General features: G+C 48.6%; 6 protein-coding genes across 6 annotated transcripts; 3 read left to right on the plus strand and 3 right to left on the minus strand.

Annotated features, from left to right (window-relative positions):
- Positions 1-64: 64 nt before the first annotated feature.
- On the plus strand, positions 65-1816 carry LOC111069617 (general transcriptional corepressor CYC8). The gene has a single exon (XM_022359756.2). It carries the CDS (start codon positions 223-225, stop codon positions 1759-1761), a length of 1539 nt encoding a protein of 512 aa, XP_022215448.2. The 5' UTR covers positions 65-222; the 3' UTR covers positions 1762-1816.
- A 1404-nt stretch (positions 1817-3220) lies between these two features.
- LOC111069624 (probable deoxyhypusine synthase) lies at positions 3221-4467 on the minus strand. Its single transcript, XM_022359762.2, has 2 exons — positions 4205-4467; positions 3221-4150 (listed from the first exon to the last, which is right to left on the minus strand). The coding sequence occupies exons 1-2, from the start codon at positions 4394-4396 to the stop codon at positions 3242-3244; spliced, it is 1101 nt and encodes a 366-aa protein (XP_022215454.2). The 5' UTR covers positions 4397-4467; the 3' UTR covers positions 3221-3241.
- Positions 4468-5448: 981 nt separating this feature from the next.
- Positions 5449-6579, plus strand: LOC111069621 (nedd8-conjugating enzyme UbcE2M). The gene is made up of 3 exons (XM_022359760.2): positions 5449-5793; positions 5911-6212; positions 6273-6579. The coding sequence occupies exons 1-3, from the start codon at positions 5688-5690 to the stop codon at positions 6414-6416; spliced, it is 552 nt and encodes a 183-aa protein (XP_022215452.2). The 5' UTR covers positions 5449-5687; the 3' UTR covers positions 6417-6579.
- Positions 6272-11765, minus strand: LOC111069619 (mediator of RNA polymerase II transcription subunit 24). The gene is made up of 7 exons (XM_022359758.2): positions 11574-11765; positions 9811-9897; positions 9577-9734; positions 8677-9516; positions 8253-8613; positions 7370-8187; positions 6272-7298 (listed from the first exon to the last, which is right to left on the minus strand). Exons 1-7 carry the CDS (start codon positions 11661-11663, stop codon positions 6683-6685), a joined length of 2970 nt encoding a protein of 989 aa, XP_022215450.2. The 5' UTR covers positions 11664-11765; the 3' UTR covers positions 6272-6682.
- Positions 9955-11555, plus strand: LOC111069620 (protein tumorous imaginal discs, mitochondrial). Its single transcript, XM_022359759.2, has 2 exons — positions 9955-10618; positions 10692-11555. Exons 1-2 carry the CDS (start codon positions 10066-10068, stop codon positions 11441-11443), a joined length of 1305 nt encoding a protein of 434 aa, XP_022215451.2. The 5' UTR covers positions 9955-10065; the 3' UTR covers positions 11444-11555.
- A 720-nt stretch (positions 11766-12485) lies between the features above and the next one.
- Positions 12486-15515, minus strand: LOC111069578 (WD repeat domain phosphoinositide-interacting protein 2). The gene is given in 7 exon segments (XM_022359691.2): positions 12486-13220; positions 13333-13460; positions 13534-13677; positions 14132-14637; positions 14639-14894; positions 14989-15100; positions 15341-15515. Coding segments are annotated over 6 exon segments (1332 nt in total). The 5' UTR covers positions 15060-15100; positions 15341-15515; the 3' UTR covers positions 12486-12993.
- Positions 15516-15600: the final 85 nt, after the last annotated feature.

Genomic DNA, 15600 nt, shown 5'->3' on the forward strand with positions numbered 1-15600 from the left:
TGGCCATATTTTCAGATCAATAGTAGGCCCCTCTTTGGGCTGTTACATCAAATCAATTTCCATTCCAGTGTGTTCGCCGCCTTCGTACGTTTCGGGTCAGGCTCTAAAAATTTGTTTTCCTGTCTCACAAAATTTTCCATAGTAGAAACACATACAGCATTCAATTTTCCACCAAATCAAAATTCCATATTTAGTTGGCAAATATTTGTTGACTGTCCCGAGATGTCGTCGACGCTGAACGAAGCTGCGCTGGACCAGCACTTTGCCGCGCAGTCGCGTGTACTGGGCCAAGTGCTAACGGAGCAGATTAGCCGGAACGATCACAGTCTCGCCCAGAAGTGGCTGCGCGCGTTCAACCGGGCCTGCAAGAACGACAAGTACGCGCGCAACTGCCTGATGCTGCTGATGTTCGGACAGCTGAAGGATATGGGACAGCTGAGCGAACCCTTTGTGGAGCTGGAGAATCTGCAGCTAAGCCTGCAGGAGGTGCTGACCGAGTACGATGGGAATCTGACTGACTTACAGGAGTCGCCCAGTGAGGACTTCAACGCGGAGGATGGTAACGCTGCTGGCACACAGAAATACGTGGCGCCCCCCAATGTCGGCAATTACAATATGGCGGAAAGCAATCGGGCTGCGCCAAGCCGAATGAGCACCCGCGCCACTGAGCCCATGTCTAAGAATCCGGTGATAAAACAGGCGAACCAACTGCTGATGAATCAGGTCAAGGTTGGCCTGCCAATGAGTAGCCGAGCCGTGCCCATGGAGCGCGAGCCGCAGCACAATGTAAGACTGCTGGAACCCATCCACACGCACGCACAAATGCACGCACAGCATCCAAACCATATGATCCAGCCACAGTATCGGAGCCAGCATCACCATCAGCCGCAGCAGCAGAGCCAGCATCAGCCGCAGCAGAGCCAGCTTCATCAGCTACACCAGCAGAACTATCCGATGGAGCAAACGCAGCAACCCCAACATCCCCAGCATCCGCAGCAACCCCAGCATCCCCAGCATCCGCAGCAACCGCAGCAACCGCAGCAACAACAGCAGATCAAACAGACCGATCAGAACCTGATATCGGATGCCTGGAACTTTTCGCTGCAGGCCATCGATCGTTTGGACAAGTGGAGAGGAAGCAACGACAAGCTGAGCTTCTTTTCACTGTGCCTACGCCCATTGATCATCCAAGAGCCGGAACTCCGAAAGAATATTCCCGAGCTGGATAACAGATTGGTCTTGGTTATCCACCAAATCATTGACGATGCTACGGCATCGTTCAATGCCAAAGAAAGTGCCGTGTTGCAGGAGAGAGCGAACCAGCTGCTCAGACGACAGGAATTGGAGCAGCTTAGAGCGGATCTGGATCGTCGGGAACACGAGCTGCGTCGCCATGAGGCTGCCATTGCACAGAATGAGCATCCGGGGCGATCCCAGTCACCGACCGGAGACGCACGACTTTATGCTGAGGAGCGTGGCCATCCGCGCCATCTCACACCGCTCAAACACCCTGCGAATGCTCCTTTGCCTGCGGGACAGTGCACAAAATGCCTGGCCATTGACCCGAATGCAGGCGCACCTTCGGGTGCCACGGAGGGAGCTGCAGCCATTAATTATGTCTGTGCCCAATGCGACATGGATTCGTCGGCGGTGACTTTCAACAGCGTTGATTTTCTTCAGGGCGAGCAAGGATCCGAGCTGCCCGAAGAGAATCAAATGGAATCCATGGAGGAGTCCGCCAATGTGAATGGCCAGTGGTGATGGAGATTGCTGCCATGGCGGACACGCATTAGAATAAAAAAACAATTTTTTTAAACGCCCCATCGTTTGTTTTCTTCTTTCATCTCTTTCTCTCTGACAACTGCAGAAGTTTTAATGTAGTTTTAATTTTCTAGTAATCACGAAGGGAGAGGAGGAAACTTGGCACTGTCCTGTCCCTATCTACGCACTTGGCGCCTCCCCAGCCTGTCCTGCCGCAAGAAGGAGAAGTAAACGACTTGCAGCAAAACAGCTTTGTTCGTAATTAGTTTTTAAGTGAGAGTTTTTAAGACGCGGAACAGCCAATGTGTGTTGCAGCCAAGGACTTCTAAACGATGGCCGACTGCCGATAATGGTCTTCTGCAATTGATTCGCCAGCCACATAACATATAAATTTATGTAAATCGATAATGCACTTCAGTGCAGGAAACGAAGAGTATCCGCAAAAGTGCAATTAAAACTGTTGCCTCAGATACAAAGTGGATAAATTTCAAAAAAGGATTTGCTCTATGCTCTCTTGGGTTGTAAGTAGTTGAGGGGCAAAGACCGGGTAAAAACTTCCAGGCAGTTGTGAAAAAGTTGCCAACAGAAAATGCAATTCCCACCCCCACAACTGATCCAGCCAGTGCTTGCCTCTGCTGCATGACAATGGCTCAAATGTGTTGCACCAACTGTCGATGCAGCGACAGTGCCAACGGCACAGAGAGGACAAAAATAAAGAGTGCGACTAAAAAAGTTTCCCCTTGGCTTTAATGATGCGCACAGACACCAGTCAAAGTTCCGTCGGCATCGCAGGAAAAGGGAAAAATGGAAAAAAATTTGAGTAAGTGACGGGAGCGCCGTGCCGAGCGCTTACATTAGTGGGCACAAAATAAACGACAAATGTTGTGCGGCTTATGGCGGGATGCATTGTTCGGCCAGCCAACAACTTCCGACCATCCAAAGACTCCAAATGCAAAGTCGTCATGGCAAAGAATTTATGGGTGCCCGCCAGTGCCAACAATTAAGGACCCGAGCAGAGCCACTGTTGCGCCGTATTTGCGTAAAGTTGGGTAGGAGCCGAAGTAGGCGGAGGAGGATGAGAGAGCAAACATCTGCGACCACAATCTTCCAGCTGGCTGTGGAAATGGGCAACAAAAGTTGCATTTTTGCGGCACTCTAGCAACTATCCGGCCCCAACATAACCATTATGGGAGTGAATTACCCACTGGAGTCGAAAATGCAATGTTAGCTGTGTTTATCACATTCTGCAACGTCTCCACAACGACGCTTAATGGTTTCCTTGCCTGCTGCTGCCAATGACAACTTTACTTCTGGGGGGTGGAAGCACGGCACTTTGGAGACACCAAAGAAATGGCCTCTGGCTTGTACGATGCGCCCCACATATATTGGCACATTAAGTGTTCTTTTGGGTGGCAAGCTAATAAGTTACATATGTGTGTGTTGTGTCCATTACATTGTCCTTATTCAAACCTTTATATATTTACACGGTGGAGGAAGAGTCTACATTTTTCTTGGAAAAATGCCGCTTGGCAAAGGTTTCGGCCACAATGAGGGGAAAAACCAAACTGGCCTCGGCGTACACTTTAACCGGCGTAGCATCTTTTCGTATCTTGCCCCAGGATATGGCCTCGTCCGGTCGGGCGCCGCTGTCGCTGCCATCGAACTCTGAGGCGGTGTTTATGAACACCGAGTAGTCGGCGCCATTTCGCATCAAATTCGCATTGCAGATGTGATGCTTGATGACGCCGCCACCGACAATGATCATGCCGCTGTTGACGGCCTTCACGGCCATGGTGTTGAGGCGCCGCAGATCGGAGAGTATGTCCACAACGAGGCCAGGCTGCCGGAACGAGTGAAAGTACATCATGTCACCCAGACTGCCGTCTGTGAGGGCCGGACAGAAGACGGGAATGTGATTCTTGGCCGTCCAGTAGTAGATCGAGCTGGGATCCGCAATCCGTTCGCCCAGTCTATTGATGATGCGAGATGGTGACCAGACCGTGCGCTTGTCGCGCTGGTCTTCGAGCATTTCGTCGAGCAGTGGCATTAGCCAGTCTTCAAACTTGCAGTAATTGTCGTTGGGCACCAGCAGATTGCCAATGCGATTGATTCCCCGGTCGCGCAGCTCACGTCCGTTCAGCTCGAAGGAGCCCATGAATGTGGGGGCCAGGCATTTGATAAAATCCTCCTCCACGCCCCCAGCGGTGGTCACAATGCAGTCGATCATGCGATGCTCGGCAAGGAAACGTATCGTCTCCCTCATTCCGGACGACACCAGGTTCGAGGTGTAGCCCAAGAAGATGGTGCACTTGCTTCGTCGCCGAATGAAATCGTCCGTTTCATGGAGGTCCTCCTGCTCTGCTTCCAGCGGTTGTGCCCTGCAATCCAACTGTCAGTGTTTAGTGCTTGAGTTGTGGATTGCTACAGATTCAATTGGGCTTACCATTTTGTTCACCTCCTGCATGGCCAGGCCAAGATTTGTGGCTTGGAAACCGGTGTTTACATACGATTCGAAGAGTTTGCTGTAATCCACGCCCTGGTTGAAGTCATAGCCGTGAACCTGGGGCGTGCCCTCCGGAATGCGCTCGCTACGCTTCAGCACAGCTTCTTTGGCTATTTCTGGTCGCGCTGACATCGCTTTTTTAATAGATTTAAACAAAGTTTATAGCAAATTCAACATGTGCGGGTGATATTATGCCAGCCCTAGTTTTTGGCCGCTGACCAACACAGTAAAGTTAACGAAGTTTAAGTGACCGTATATTTATGGTATATTTCCTACATTTTGTGATATTTTACGGTATCTTCTCGCGATCAGGGGGAATATCTTTCTATTGTTTTCTTACCTTTCAGTTCTATATCAAAATCGGGGAATATGATTTATTTTATTTCGTTAGAGTCCATGTCGAAATGAACATAAATATGTAGTTAATATATTGCAAGTGTGTAGTTAGCGTGTAGTTAGCGTGTATTTACCATGTAAAACATCAACTTTGCCACAAAAAGACTATTAATTAAACCTTATGTTATGAATAATCAAATAGATATGATTACCTTAAATAAGCGAAGGTATACAAAAGTCCATACGCATAGAAGAAACTTGGTTGACCAGAAACACTGACGTCACATTTAGTCAACATTTACGGTTTATGCTTTGGCCGTTTTTGTTTGAACCTTAATATGTAAACAACCCAATAAAAAAGAGTTCTAAAAATTAGCCAATCCTAAACAAAATTTATTGGGGAACTGGATAAAATTATTGGTTTATGGCTGAGAGGGCCAACTAGCTAGTAATGTTAAACGGAATATCAAAATCGAGGAATATCATGTCACAGAATATCATGGTATGGCAGCCCGCAGCAACTACGAATTGCACGAGTCTGGCAGCGCCACAAAATGACGTCACATTCGTTTTATGTTGTTTTTGTTTGAACCTTTTTAGGAAACAATCCAATAAAAAGGACTTCTGAAAACTTGCCAATCTTGTAAAAAATGTATGTATCTATCTGATAAAATGATATTTTTGGTCTTTAAAGTCCTTACTAGTTAGTAATATTAAACCGAACATAAAAATCGAGGAATATTAAAGTGTCCGTCAGTATATTTACGGTATATTTTGATATTGACAATGTATATTTCGGTATTTTTCTGAGGGTCAGGTGGTATATTTTAAACATAAATCCGCGGTCACACTGCACTCCACTCACTCAAAGTGATTTTTTTTCACATAAAATTTAAATTGACGGTCTAATTATAAATTTTAACAAATTGCACGGTCAATATTGCAGAATTAAAAATATACACTCAATTTAGGAAGCAAAACGCCAGCTAACAAAGAGCTGAAATAACCCGCGAATCATCCGCAGTAGAAACGAAACGCCAGCGAAGACGAGGACGCCAATCATAGCAGCCAACAAAAATATAGAAAAATGATTAAACTCTTCTCGCTGAAGCAACAAAAGAAAGACGGCGAACAAAAAGGGAGCGGTGGTCAGCAAAAGAAAGCATCGGCTGCCCAATTGCGCATACAAAAAGGTTCGGGCGGGGGGTTGCTGTTTGGATTAATATTGTTTTTCTGGCCTGGCCATTTGCTCATACAAATTTATTATTTTCTTGTTCTTGCTCCCTCTTGATGGTTTTGGACAACAACAGATATTAGCGAACTGAACCTGCCAAAAACTTGCGTGACAGAATTCCCGGATTCCGATGACTTGCTCAACTTCAAATTGATCGTTTCGCCCGACGAAGGTTTCTACAGAGATGGGCGCTTTGTGTTCAACTTCCGCGTGGGATCCAACTACCCGCACGAGCCCCCAAAAGTGAAATGTGCAACGCAGGTCTACCATCCGAACATTGATCTCGAGGGCAATGTGTGTTTGAATATATTGCGCGAGGACTGGAACCCAGTGCTGACCATTAACTCGATAGTCTATGGCTTGCAGTTTCTATTTTTGGTTTGTACAATGCCCATCGCAACAAATAAAATTAATCCTGTATGTCGCTTTCTCTTGCAGGAACCCAATCCGGAGGATCCGCTGAACAAGGAGGCCGCCGATGTCCTGCAGAGCAATCGTCGCCAGTTCGAGTACAATGTGAAGAAGGCGATGCGCGGCGGTTGTGTGGGCGAGACCTACTTCGAGTGCTGCCTCCTCAAGTGATATAGGAAATCAAACAGTCTTTTTAATTTAAGCCTGGCCCCGCATTAGAAACGATGAGGACGAAGAGCAGATGCAGATGAGTTGGCATGCCAGCGGACAACAGAATCAACAAATTATTGTAATAAAAGAGAGCACACGAAGAACACGAAGAAGCAAAACCACAGTCGAGTCGAGTCATCGATATTCATTTTTCTTTTTCTTTAATACAATTATTTATTCAATTTAGCATTTTATTCGCCCCCCTCTGTAGACTCCCTAATGCTTACTCACAGGTGTATGCTGTGCCTGGCCATCTGCATGTTCCGCCACAAACAGAGATCGGCCACCGCCGCCTGTCGCCCGCCCGGGACACGCAGGTCGTAGAGTCTGCTGATGAGACCCACTCGTATGTCGTCGGTGGGCAGGATCTTGAGCAGTTGCTGCACCAGATTCGCTGGCAGCAGACGGAGCACGGGCGCCACTCGCTCGCCCCCGCACTCGACCAGCAACGAAATGAACTGATAGACAAATACGGCCTTGGGCGACAGCTCATCGCCGCTCACAAATTGTAAAAATACACCGAAAATATGCTGAATACTCGACTGTAGGGGCTCCTTCAGGCTCAGGGGTGTGGCCCGCACCTCAGTGCTGGATGGAGAGGCCAAACGCGGGCCGCCTGCCAAGCCAGCGGCGTTATCTGTAAAGTCGTTGGAATTCTCACTGCCATCGCCAATGACTTTGCGCACCTTGGCCACATTGGTGGCCAGCTCCTCCTCATCATGGGAACGCGAACGTTTCTTCAGGGACGAGGAGGCCGCAGCGCTGCGCGTCTCCAGGCAGGAGATGACACAGTAGACGCACAGTCGCGCCAGAACCAAGGACTGCGGCTCATTAATGTCCTCCCTGCAATAAATGGGTGGATGGAAGGCAACTTAAGCAATGGACTCAATGGCATATTAGTTGACCTGGCTTACCCCTGGCGACGAAGCATCAGGGGAGGCACCACATACTGTAGCAGCGCCTCGGTGCTCTTCTCAATGTCCAGATGCATGACGGCAAACACAATGTCCATGGCTTTGGACATGTCCCGAATGTACTTGCAGGTGAGCAGCTGTTCAACCAGCTGCGTGGCCAGCCACGCAGCTCCACCGGCCAGGAGAAGCGACTCCAAAGTCTGGGCGGCACGCACGGGCAGATGCCCCGCCTCGGCGACGGTTTTCCACACCTCACGGAACTGCTCGATGAGCGGCGAGTGAGAGATAAGGCGGGACTTTGTGCTGGGCGCGGGATGGACATCGTGCTGCATTTTTCTGATGATTGGATAGGAGAGTGCCAGTCGCTCCTTGGCATATTCCTGACTGGACAACTCCTCGCTGGTGAGCGGTGCCAGGAACTGCTGGATCATGTTGAGGGGCTTCAGCAGCTCCGTTTCCCGCACCGAATACATGTAGGCGCACAGAAAGCTGGTGGCGCAGACGGAGAAGCTGAACAGACGTCGCTTGATGTTGTCCAGAATGCTCTTCACGTCCGCCGATGAGAGGGTCTCCTGCTCCCAGGCAATCAGCACATGATGCAGCACTCCGGGCAGATTCAGACAGGTCTCCTGCCAGCTCAACGTACACGGCTTTAGTTGGGCCGCCTCCGGCTTGCTCAGGCTGAGCAGCAGCTCATCCACCATGCTGTCATCGCAGAGCGCCAATATCTGGCGGGGATTCTTCAGCTTATTGCGCTCCACCATGCACTCCCTCACCCACTTCTCGAAGAAGGAGTCCCCGCGGTCGGACAGCACCACCTGAAATACGAAAAAGGAAATATCCTCAATGAATATATCGCACATTTTCAGCGGGTATTCCTTACATCTGAGCCATAAGTCTGCACGATGCTGGTTAGCATCAGAAAGGAGACATCAAACAGCGTGGAGCGCGTCACACAGAGCTTTCCCAGCTCCGCTGGCACTGGCTTGGAGTTCTCATTGCACTGAATCAACCGAGAGACGAATGTCTTGAGGCGTCCATCCACCGTGGCCACCGACAGGATCAACTCGAAGCTGTTCCCCACCGGCACCTGGCACAGCACATTCACCATGTCCTGCACTTTATTCGTGCACAAGGTCTTCAGCACGCCCGACAGCGGAACCTCTGCGCGTTTGATGAAGATTATGTTGGAAGGCGTTTGCTGGCCATTGTCGCACTTTTTGAGCAGCAGCGAGGCGGCCTCTCTGTGTGGGGAATGTGTGAGAAATCAGTAGAAAGCATGTTTCGGGGTCATCGAATAATCTTACCGCTGGCTGGCAAACTTCTTCACATGCACATCGTTTACGAGCTGCTGTTTGGTCCAGTCGTTGAGCAGGAATTCAATCATGTTGCACGAGCATTTGGTGTCCATAAAGTCGAGCAGTAGATTATCCTGAATGAGCAGCTCCAGGGCCTCCACCAGCTCTGGTATATAATCAGCAGGAGGCGGCTGCTCGCCGGGCACTCGCTGCAGGGCATGCAATTGTTTGATGATGTGCGGCATCTTGAAGAACATAAATGCCCCCCACATGGTGTCCGGACTAGTGTCGGCCACATTGCTCAGGGTGAGGAAGCCCGCTCTGATAATCTCGTAGAACAGACGCGTGTTTGTGTAGCGCTTCAGGCGCTGCAGCATCTGCAGCTCAGCTACGTAGTAGCTGGTCTCCTTGCAGGGTATCAGCAGCACCTCCACGGCCAGCAGCGGCTGGACACAGTAGGAGATCTTCTCAGCGGGCAGCACATTCAGCTTTTGCAAGTCCAAATGGGAGACATCAATGTAGGCGAACTGTTGCAGCTGCTGCTCCACGCCCGGAGAGCTCAGGGTGAAGTTAGAGTTGGTGAGGGATCCCTTGATGGCCGCATATTTATCGCGTATCTTGCCGTAGCACTCAAACTCCTCGTGACAGCCCACATAGAGCATGGAGAGCATGAACTGGTGCTGGCTGATCCGATCGATGATCACACAGGTCTGGTCCAGCATATACGACTGCTCGGCACTGATCTCCCCGTACAGCTCATAGTGCTGGACGGTGCGGGCAAAGATCTGGAGCAGCCAGTAGACCAACTGCACCACAGCGCCCGGCAGCACAGCCTCCTCAGCTTTGATGCTGCAAAAGTTGATTCAATCAGCGTTATTATGGATAAGAGATTGGAATAGAGACACTCACCGACAGGTGACACCATCCACAATGCTAACTAGAAACTCCAGCAGCGACGTGATGCAGTAGACACGCTCCAGCTTATCATATTTGGCTATGCAACGGAGCACTGCGGCATGCGAGACGAGGTGGGCACACAACGAGTGCTTCAGGTAGTTGAGTACCAGCTGAAAGGAAACAGACATCCATCATAAGGGTTTGCAGGGTTTAGGGTTTACATTCAAGAGAGGAGAAACCACTCACTGGATTGGCTGTGGAACCAATCAGCGCCTGCTGCATGAGGCAATCGGCCAGATTGTAGACATCTCCACTGACGCCTCTGGGCAGCACCTGAAGATACAAGTAAGAAAAATATTTAGAATCAGCTGTCGGTGAGATTTCAATCGAGATTTCATAATTCCAAATTCGCCAACAATACAGAGTGCGCCTCTTACTATTACAAAACAAACAACTAACAACAAAATACCTACGAATAATTCTCTGAATATTTCAAAGGAAATGCTCCGCTTGAGTCTGTGTACTATCCGCCCACTTCGGCAAATCCGCACTACAGGTGCAGCACGACTATGGATAAGTCGTCGCTGTCCCTGTCCCCTGCTGGCCGAGAGACGATACTCCACCAAGTACCAATTTAAACAGCCACAGACATTCTACTATCCAAATCGCAAGGCAGAATCCGACCGAAAGAGTAGTGTGGGCAATGAAGCCCAAGGTCAGATCGAAGATAGCGGAAAGCCAAGGGACTTTTACTACAAGGTCCTGGGCGTTGGCAAGCACGCTACCAGCAAGGAAATACGCAATGCGTACTTGATGCTGGCCAAGCGCTATCATCCGGACAAAATGCGCTCGGAGAGGTCCCTGAAACACTTTCAGGAGATCTCCAATGCATATCACATTCTGACAGATGATAACAAGAGGTTGGAGTATGACCAGCTGGGCGGTGTCACGGACGAGAAGGCGTTCCTCGAGCAGGCAACTGTCAATCCGACGATCCTGGGGCAGAAGCTAAACGAAGCTAAGAAACTTCAGGCGGAGACAAATGCAAGCGATGGTGAGCTGCCCTGCCCTTCCCTGCCCGGCCCTGCAATTGTATCCGTTTATCCGTGTCCTCCCATCCCGTATAGAAATCAGTAATCTGATGCGTGCGAAAGGCAAGAACTGTGAGTCTGAGTTGAAGCTTAATTTTGAGGAAGCCGCCAATGGGTGCAAGAAGCGCATGGACATACGCTACCTGCGGAAGTGTGGCAAGTGCGGCGGCAAGTCGCAGCTGATGACACACCGCGATGTCGGCAGGGAGCCATGCCGACGCTGCAATGGCTCTGGCAAGGTCACCCAGCGCACGGTGACCTTTACGGCCGACAGGCCATGTGAACATTGTAAGGGGAAGGGATACATCAACCGGCGCGACTGCGAGCCGTGTGGCAACCGCGGCTTCATGGTATCCGGTGTCGAGGTGCTGGTTAAGGTGCCGCCTGGATCCAAGGACGGCGAAGTAATGACCATCCAGAACCCAAAAACCAACGAACGTATTAACTATCGTCTGGTGGTCGAGCACAGCGACTACTTTCGCCGAGACGGCCTGGATGTGCATAGTGACAAGCTGCTCACAATATCGCAGGCCATTTTGGGCGGCAGTTTCACTGTGCGCGGCCTGCACCAGCCCGTGGATATACGCGTAGCGCCGGGAACGCAGCCAAACAGCCTGATAACACTCAAGAGCAAGGGCATACGCTGCGAGCATGGTGTGGGCAACCACGTAATAACTTTGAAAGTTTTTATACCTTCGAAACTTTCAGTGAAGCAGCGTCTGCTGATCCTAGGACTGGCCAAGGCAGAAGATCCCATTTTCGAGCGGCAAACCCTCAAAACCAAATAGGAGGAGCGTAGCACTTCCCACACTCTAAATGTTGTTAAATTGTCTGTTAAATTATTCTGTCAATTATTCTGCTAAATAATGTTTATATTTAGTATGCATTTCAAAAACCAAACTATTGATTGTTGCTTGCCTTCTTTATGTTGATGCCCCATTGCGAGTCCGACCAGCGTTCGCGCCACGCCACATAGATGAGCTGAAGGATTTTGTTGTTTTCCTTCATATCCTTCGCCCGAAGTCTCCTTCAGTGATGCGGTTATTTATATTTTTTCAATTTTTACAAGTAATTATTTTTTTCCCACTTTTCTTGTGATACGTTCAGTGTGACCGCGGATTTATTGAGAAAATTTACCGGCTGACCCGTAGAAATATACCATCTCATTTTACAAATATACCGAGGAACAAACCGAACTTAACCCCGCCATATTTAAACATGTGAGTTCAATTTTAATTACATCTGCTGCAAGCTGGTTGATTGACTGATAATAGTCATTGTACGTATGGTTTTAACAAGCCCTTTCATAATCTAGCTGGACTAGAATTAAAGATTTCCATATATGTAGGTCGGAGGCGCCAAAGTAAAAGAATAGATGAGCGTTAATTTAAATAATTTATTGAATACAATAAAGTTGCGTATGAGTTGTTTCTTTTGTAAAATTTTTTTTTTTTAAATATTATTTTCTAAAATATTTGACTTTGTACAAAATACTATTTATACATACATATATGCCGAAAATTGTTCCTCTCCATTGCACACTCTAGATTTTTTCACTCATTTGTTTTTTTTCGTTTGCAAATGTTTGTATTTGATTTGATTTTAGATTGAAAATGTATTGTTATTTAATGTGTGTGTGTGTGTGTGTAGTGACGACGTGCGCTTAGTGTGAGATATATATTTGGATTTGACTAAACAATAGCTAGGCCATAACTTTAAATTTATATGGATTTCGGTGGATTTTCAGGGGATTAATAAAAGCTTAAAAAAAGGTAGCAAAATAAAACTAATTTGCAAAGGCCGTTTATTTGTAAAAGCAGGGCAAATCAATTATGAAAGCAAATCTATAAATCATTTTTAATTATTAATTAACAACTAACTTAGGAGTGTATGACAAAAAGCATTTTCCTATTCCAATGGCATCGCCACGAACGGGACGGGTGGGGGCTTAACCACTAAGCATTGCTTGTATTTATAATGGGGCGGGGGGATGGGGGATAAAGGAAAAAAGGACTGACAAGACGCGAGAGTGGTGTCGTGTCGTCCCCTTTGCTGGTACAAAACGAGGAAGAGGGTCGGGTCGCCATTGATAACGTTAAAAGCTAAATTAAGTCTATGACCTATTTATTTCTTTACTTAAATATGCTTGACGCCACACAGAGGCTACTACCGTCGCTACTACCCAATCTTCGTCGTCGTCGTCGCCAGCTGCATGAGCTCCAAATTGCAATCACTTTAGCATCATCGTCCGTAGTACTTTGAGGAGTGAGTTTGTTGTTGTTGTTGTTGTTGTTGTTTCTGATCCGTTTCTCTGGTTGTTCGCGCATTGTATTTGCATCTAGGTGGTTGAAGGTCCTCCACCTACTGGGTCGTCACCCTTTACGGCCGAGGCATAGCTGGCCCCAGCGTTTCCACTTCCGCTGGCACCACTTGTGGAGCTGCTGCTACCGGGCTTGTCTGTGGCAGTAGATTTTCCATCAGCACTTCCGCTAGCACCAGAACCAGTACCAGCACCACTGGGGGGAACGCCAGCAGCACCGCCGATGCTCACGCCACTGTTCAGGCCTAGAGTTTGAGGTGAATCAACTAGAGAATTTGTTTCGATTGTTTGTGTCGGTTAGGATGTGTTGGGTTTTTTTGTGGATTTTGTGTGCAAATTGCAAACGGTTTTAAGCACCTTTAATATCCATGGCATAGTGATCCTCCAAACGCAGATCGTGTCGCTTGATCAACTGGCATTCGGCACCCTCGATCGATGGTATGGAATACACATACAAATAACCGTCCTGCGAGGCAATCAAGAGTCTAAACAAAAAGGAGATATCATTTAGTTGATAGTCGATCAATCAGCGTTGATGGATGATGGATTTTCTCTCACCTGAGCTGCTTTTGTATCGTGGCAATGGCGCACATGCGACGCACTCCTGCCTCGGGCAATGAGACCGAAGCAAAAGCCCGTCCCTGGCTGAACACATCGGTCACCTGCGTTGGCAGGTAGCTGGTGACCGTTTTGCTCAAGAATCTAAAAAACGAGTAACTTGCATGAGAGAGTAGATTTTGGTGAGTTGAGTTGAGTTGAGTGGTTGGTTGGTTGGTTTGGTGGTGGTTGTTGTTGGTTGTGGTGGTTGGTGTTGGTGTTTTTGGTGGTATTCGAGAAAATGAAAGAAAAGAAAAATAGATAAATGTCAAGCGCCACACGAAAGAAAAGAAAACAACAAAACGCAACAAAAAGAAAGAATAGAATGTGTTCGTGGGGTGGGGGAGGCCCTACGCAACACACACACACACACACACACATGAATGAAAGATTGGATAGAAGTGGAGTATGGAGTGTGGAGGCTGGAGTGGAGGTATGAAATGTAGCAAGTGGTGGGACAGAACACCCAAACACACAAATTTGATGACCTGATCCTTGCCCCAAAAGCCGTACATACAAATACAAAACAACTAGCTAGCGATCCAACTTATCCGCTTACCCCATCCAGTCGTCGCTCGATTGCTTCCCATGATCAGCTGTCTCGGCAGCGCTGCGATCCAAGCGAAAGATGTGCACGGTCTCCGTGTTGGAGCTGGATACCAAGTATTCCGAACAGTTGCTGAACGACAGCGATACAATGGAGACGCAACGCTTGAGGCCACGCCGCAGCTCAAACAGGCGGCTGCCATCCTGGGAGCTGAAGACGCGTATGACCGTGCCGCGTTCGCTGGCCGTGGCTATTTCCGTGCCCGAGGGGCTGAACGCTATGGCCGCCAGTGGTGTGTCGTGAGCGGGTATCATGGTCTTGGCGTGCAAATTGATGGCATCAAAGATCTGCACTTCGCCGGAGGTGACGCTGCCCGGATAGGCCAGATAGCAGTGCTCCGAGGATGAGGACAGGGCGCACAGCCCCAGCGGATTGCAGGGCGTGTCCCGGATGGTGTGCACCACCTTCATGTCCTGTATGTTGTGAATGTAGAGCGACTCCTCCAGGCAAACGATCAGGCCGCTCCCGATTCAGCTTCACCGCCAGAATTGTGTTCGCATACGAGTAGTTGCAGATCTCGCTCTGCTTCTTGAAGTGGCACACCTTCAGCTTGCGCGGCGCCCGCTGCGACACAATGGCCACCAAGGAGCTCTCAAACAGCCGCTCGATAAGGAACAGCTCATCGCTCTTGGTGTGATATATCTTGTCCAGTGTCGAGTCCACAGACCCCAGACTGTACAGGCTGTAGCCTCCGCTGGTGGCGACTGCAAGCGATCTACGGGGGGACAGTAAAAACGAAAGCCATGAGAATCATTAAGATCTGCGAGAGAAGAGTTCCTTTGTCCGGACTCCGGAGACTGCTGCCTTACGTTATGTTTTGATTGAAGTTGACAAACACTTCGCCCGCATCCACATCGGGTCGGCCCAGCAGGCTCATCATCGTTGTGCTGTGTGTAACGGGGGCGGGGGCGGACTGAGGAGCTGCAATAAAATTAAACAAAAACCATTGCAACATAAGTTTCAGCCACTGTTTTAGTTCGTTGGCGCATATGAACGCGGGCAGCGCAATAAATATGTTAATAAATACACCAACATGCACGTACATACATGTGCATATGTATGTCCGAATGTACACGTTGGGGATAGGGGCTGCTGCTGATAAAAGGCAGCAACAACAAACAAAACACACACAATCTACGTGACTAAGGAGCGTTCTTTTACCTCTTTGTATGGGGAAACGTTTGCTGTTCGATTAATTGAATATTCGCAGGACCACTTACGAGTTGCAAATTGAATAGTTTACTGAAGCTACGTAATATTTAATGATATTTGGATTTTTTTGTCGCGCAATTGTTTTTGCTCTGTTTTGCACACACAAACACACGCACACACAAGCACCCACACATATGCATATTGGACAGCAACAGAGCAACCAGGGCTGGCAAATCATGGTTGTATTTTTGCAACTGGTCAGTGCCAGT

The sequence above is a fragment of the Drosophila obscura genome, unplaced genomic scaffold (genome assembly GCF_018151105.1).
Source record: "Drosophila obscura isolate BZ-5 IFL unplaced genomic scaffold, ASM1815110v1 contig_1, whole genome shotgun sequence".
NCBI lineage: Eukaryota > Metazoa > Arthropoda > Insecta > Diptera > Drosophilidae > Drosophila > Drosophila obscura.

What these genes read in the sequence shown, in the direction of transcription:
- LOC111069619 (XM_022359758.2), bottom strand. Translation starts at nt 11,663, where the DNA reads ATGAAGGAAAACAACAAAATCCTTCAGCTCATCTATGTGGCGTGGCGC. An exon ending in GTGGATGGTGTCACCTGTCG is followed by an intron (nt 9,517 to 9,576) that starts GTGAGTGTCTCT and finishes CAACTTTTGCAG; the next exon opens with CATCAAAGCTGAGGAGGCTG. An exon ending in CTGATGCTTCGTCGCCAGGG is followed by an intron (nt 7,299 to 7,369) that starts GTAAGCCAGGTC and finishes CATTTATTGCAG; the next exon opens with GGAGGACATTAATGAGCCGC.
- LOC111069617 (XM_022359756.2), top strand. Translation starts at nt 223, where the DNA reads ATGTCGTCGACGCTGAACGAAGCTGCGCTGGACCAGCACTTTGCCGCG.
- LOC111069624 (XM_022359762.2), bottom strand. Translation starts at nt 4,396, where the DNA reads ATGTCAGCGCGACCAGAAATAGCCAAAGAAGCTGTGCTGAAGCGTAGC. An exon ending in TGCAGGAGGTGAACAAAATG is followed by an intron (nt 4,151 to 4,204) that starts GTAAGCCCAATT and finishes AAACACTGACAG; the next exon opens with TTGGATTGCAGGGCACAACC.
- LOC111069620 (XM_022359759.2), top strand. Translation starts at nt 10,066, where the DNA reads ATGCTCCGCTTGAGTCTGTGTACTATCCGCCCACTTCGGCAAATCCGC. An exon ending in GGAGACAAATGCAAGCGATG is followed by an intron (nt 10,619 to 10,691) that starts GTGAGCTGCCCT and finishes CATCCCGTATAG; the next exon opens with AAATCAGTAATCTGATGCGT.
- LOC111069621 (XM_022359760.2), top strand. Translation starts at nt 5,688, where the DNA reads ATGATTAAACTCTTCTCGCTGAAGCAACAAAAGAAAGACGGCGAACAA. An exon ending in CCAATTGCGCATACAAAAAG is followed by an intron (nt 5,794 to 5,910) that starts GTTCGGGCGGGG and finishes GGACAACAACAG; the next exon opens with ATATTAGCGAACTGAACCTG. An exon ending in GCTTGCAGTTTCTATTTTTG is followed by an intron (nt 6,213 to 6,272) that starts GTTTGTACAATG and finishes TTTCTCTTGCAG; the next exon opens with GAACCCAATCCGGAGGATCC.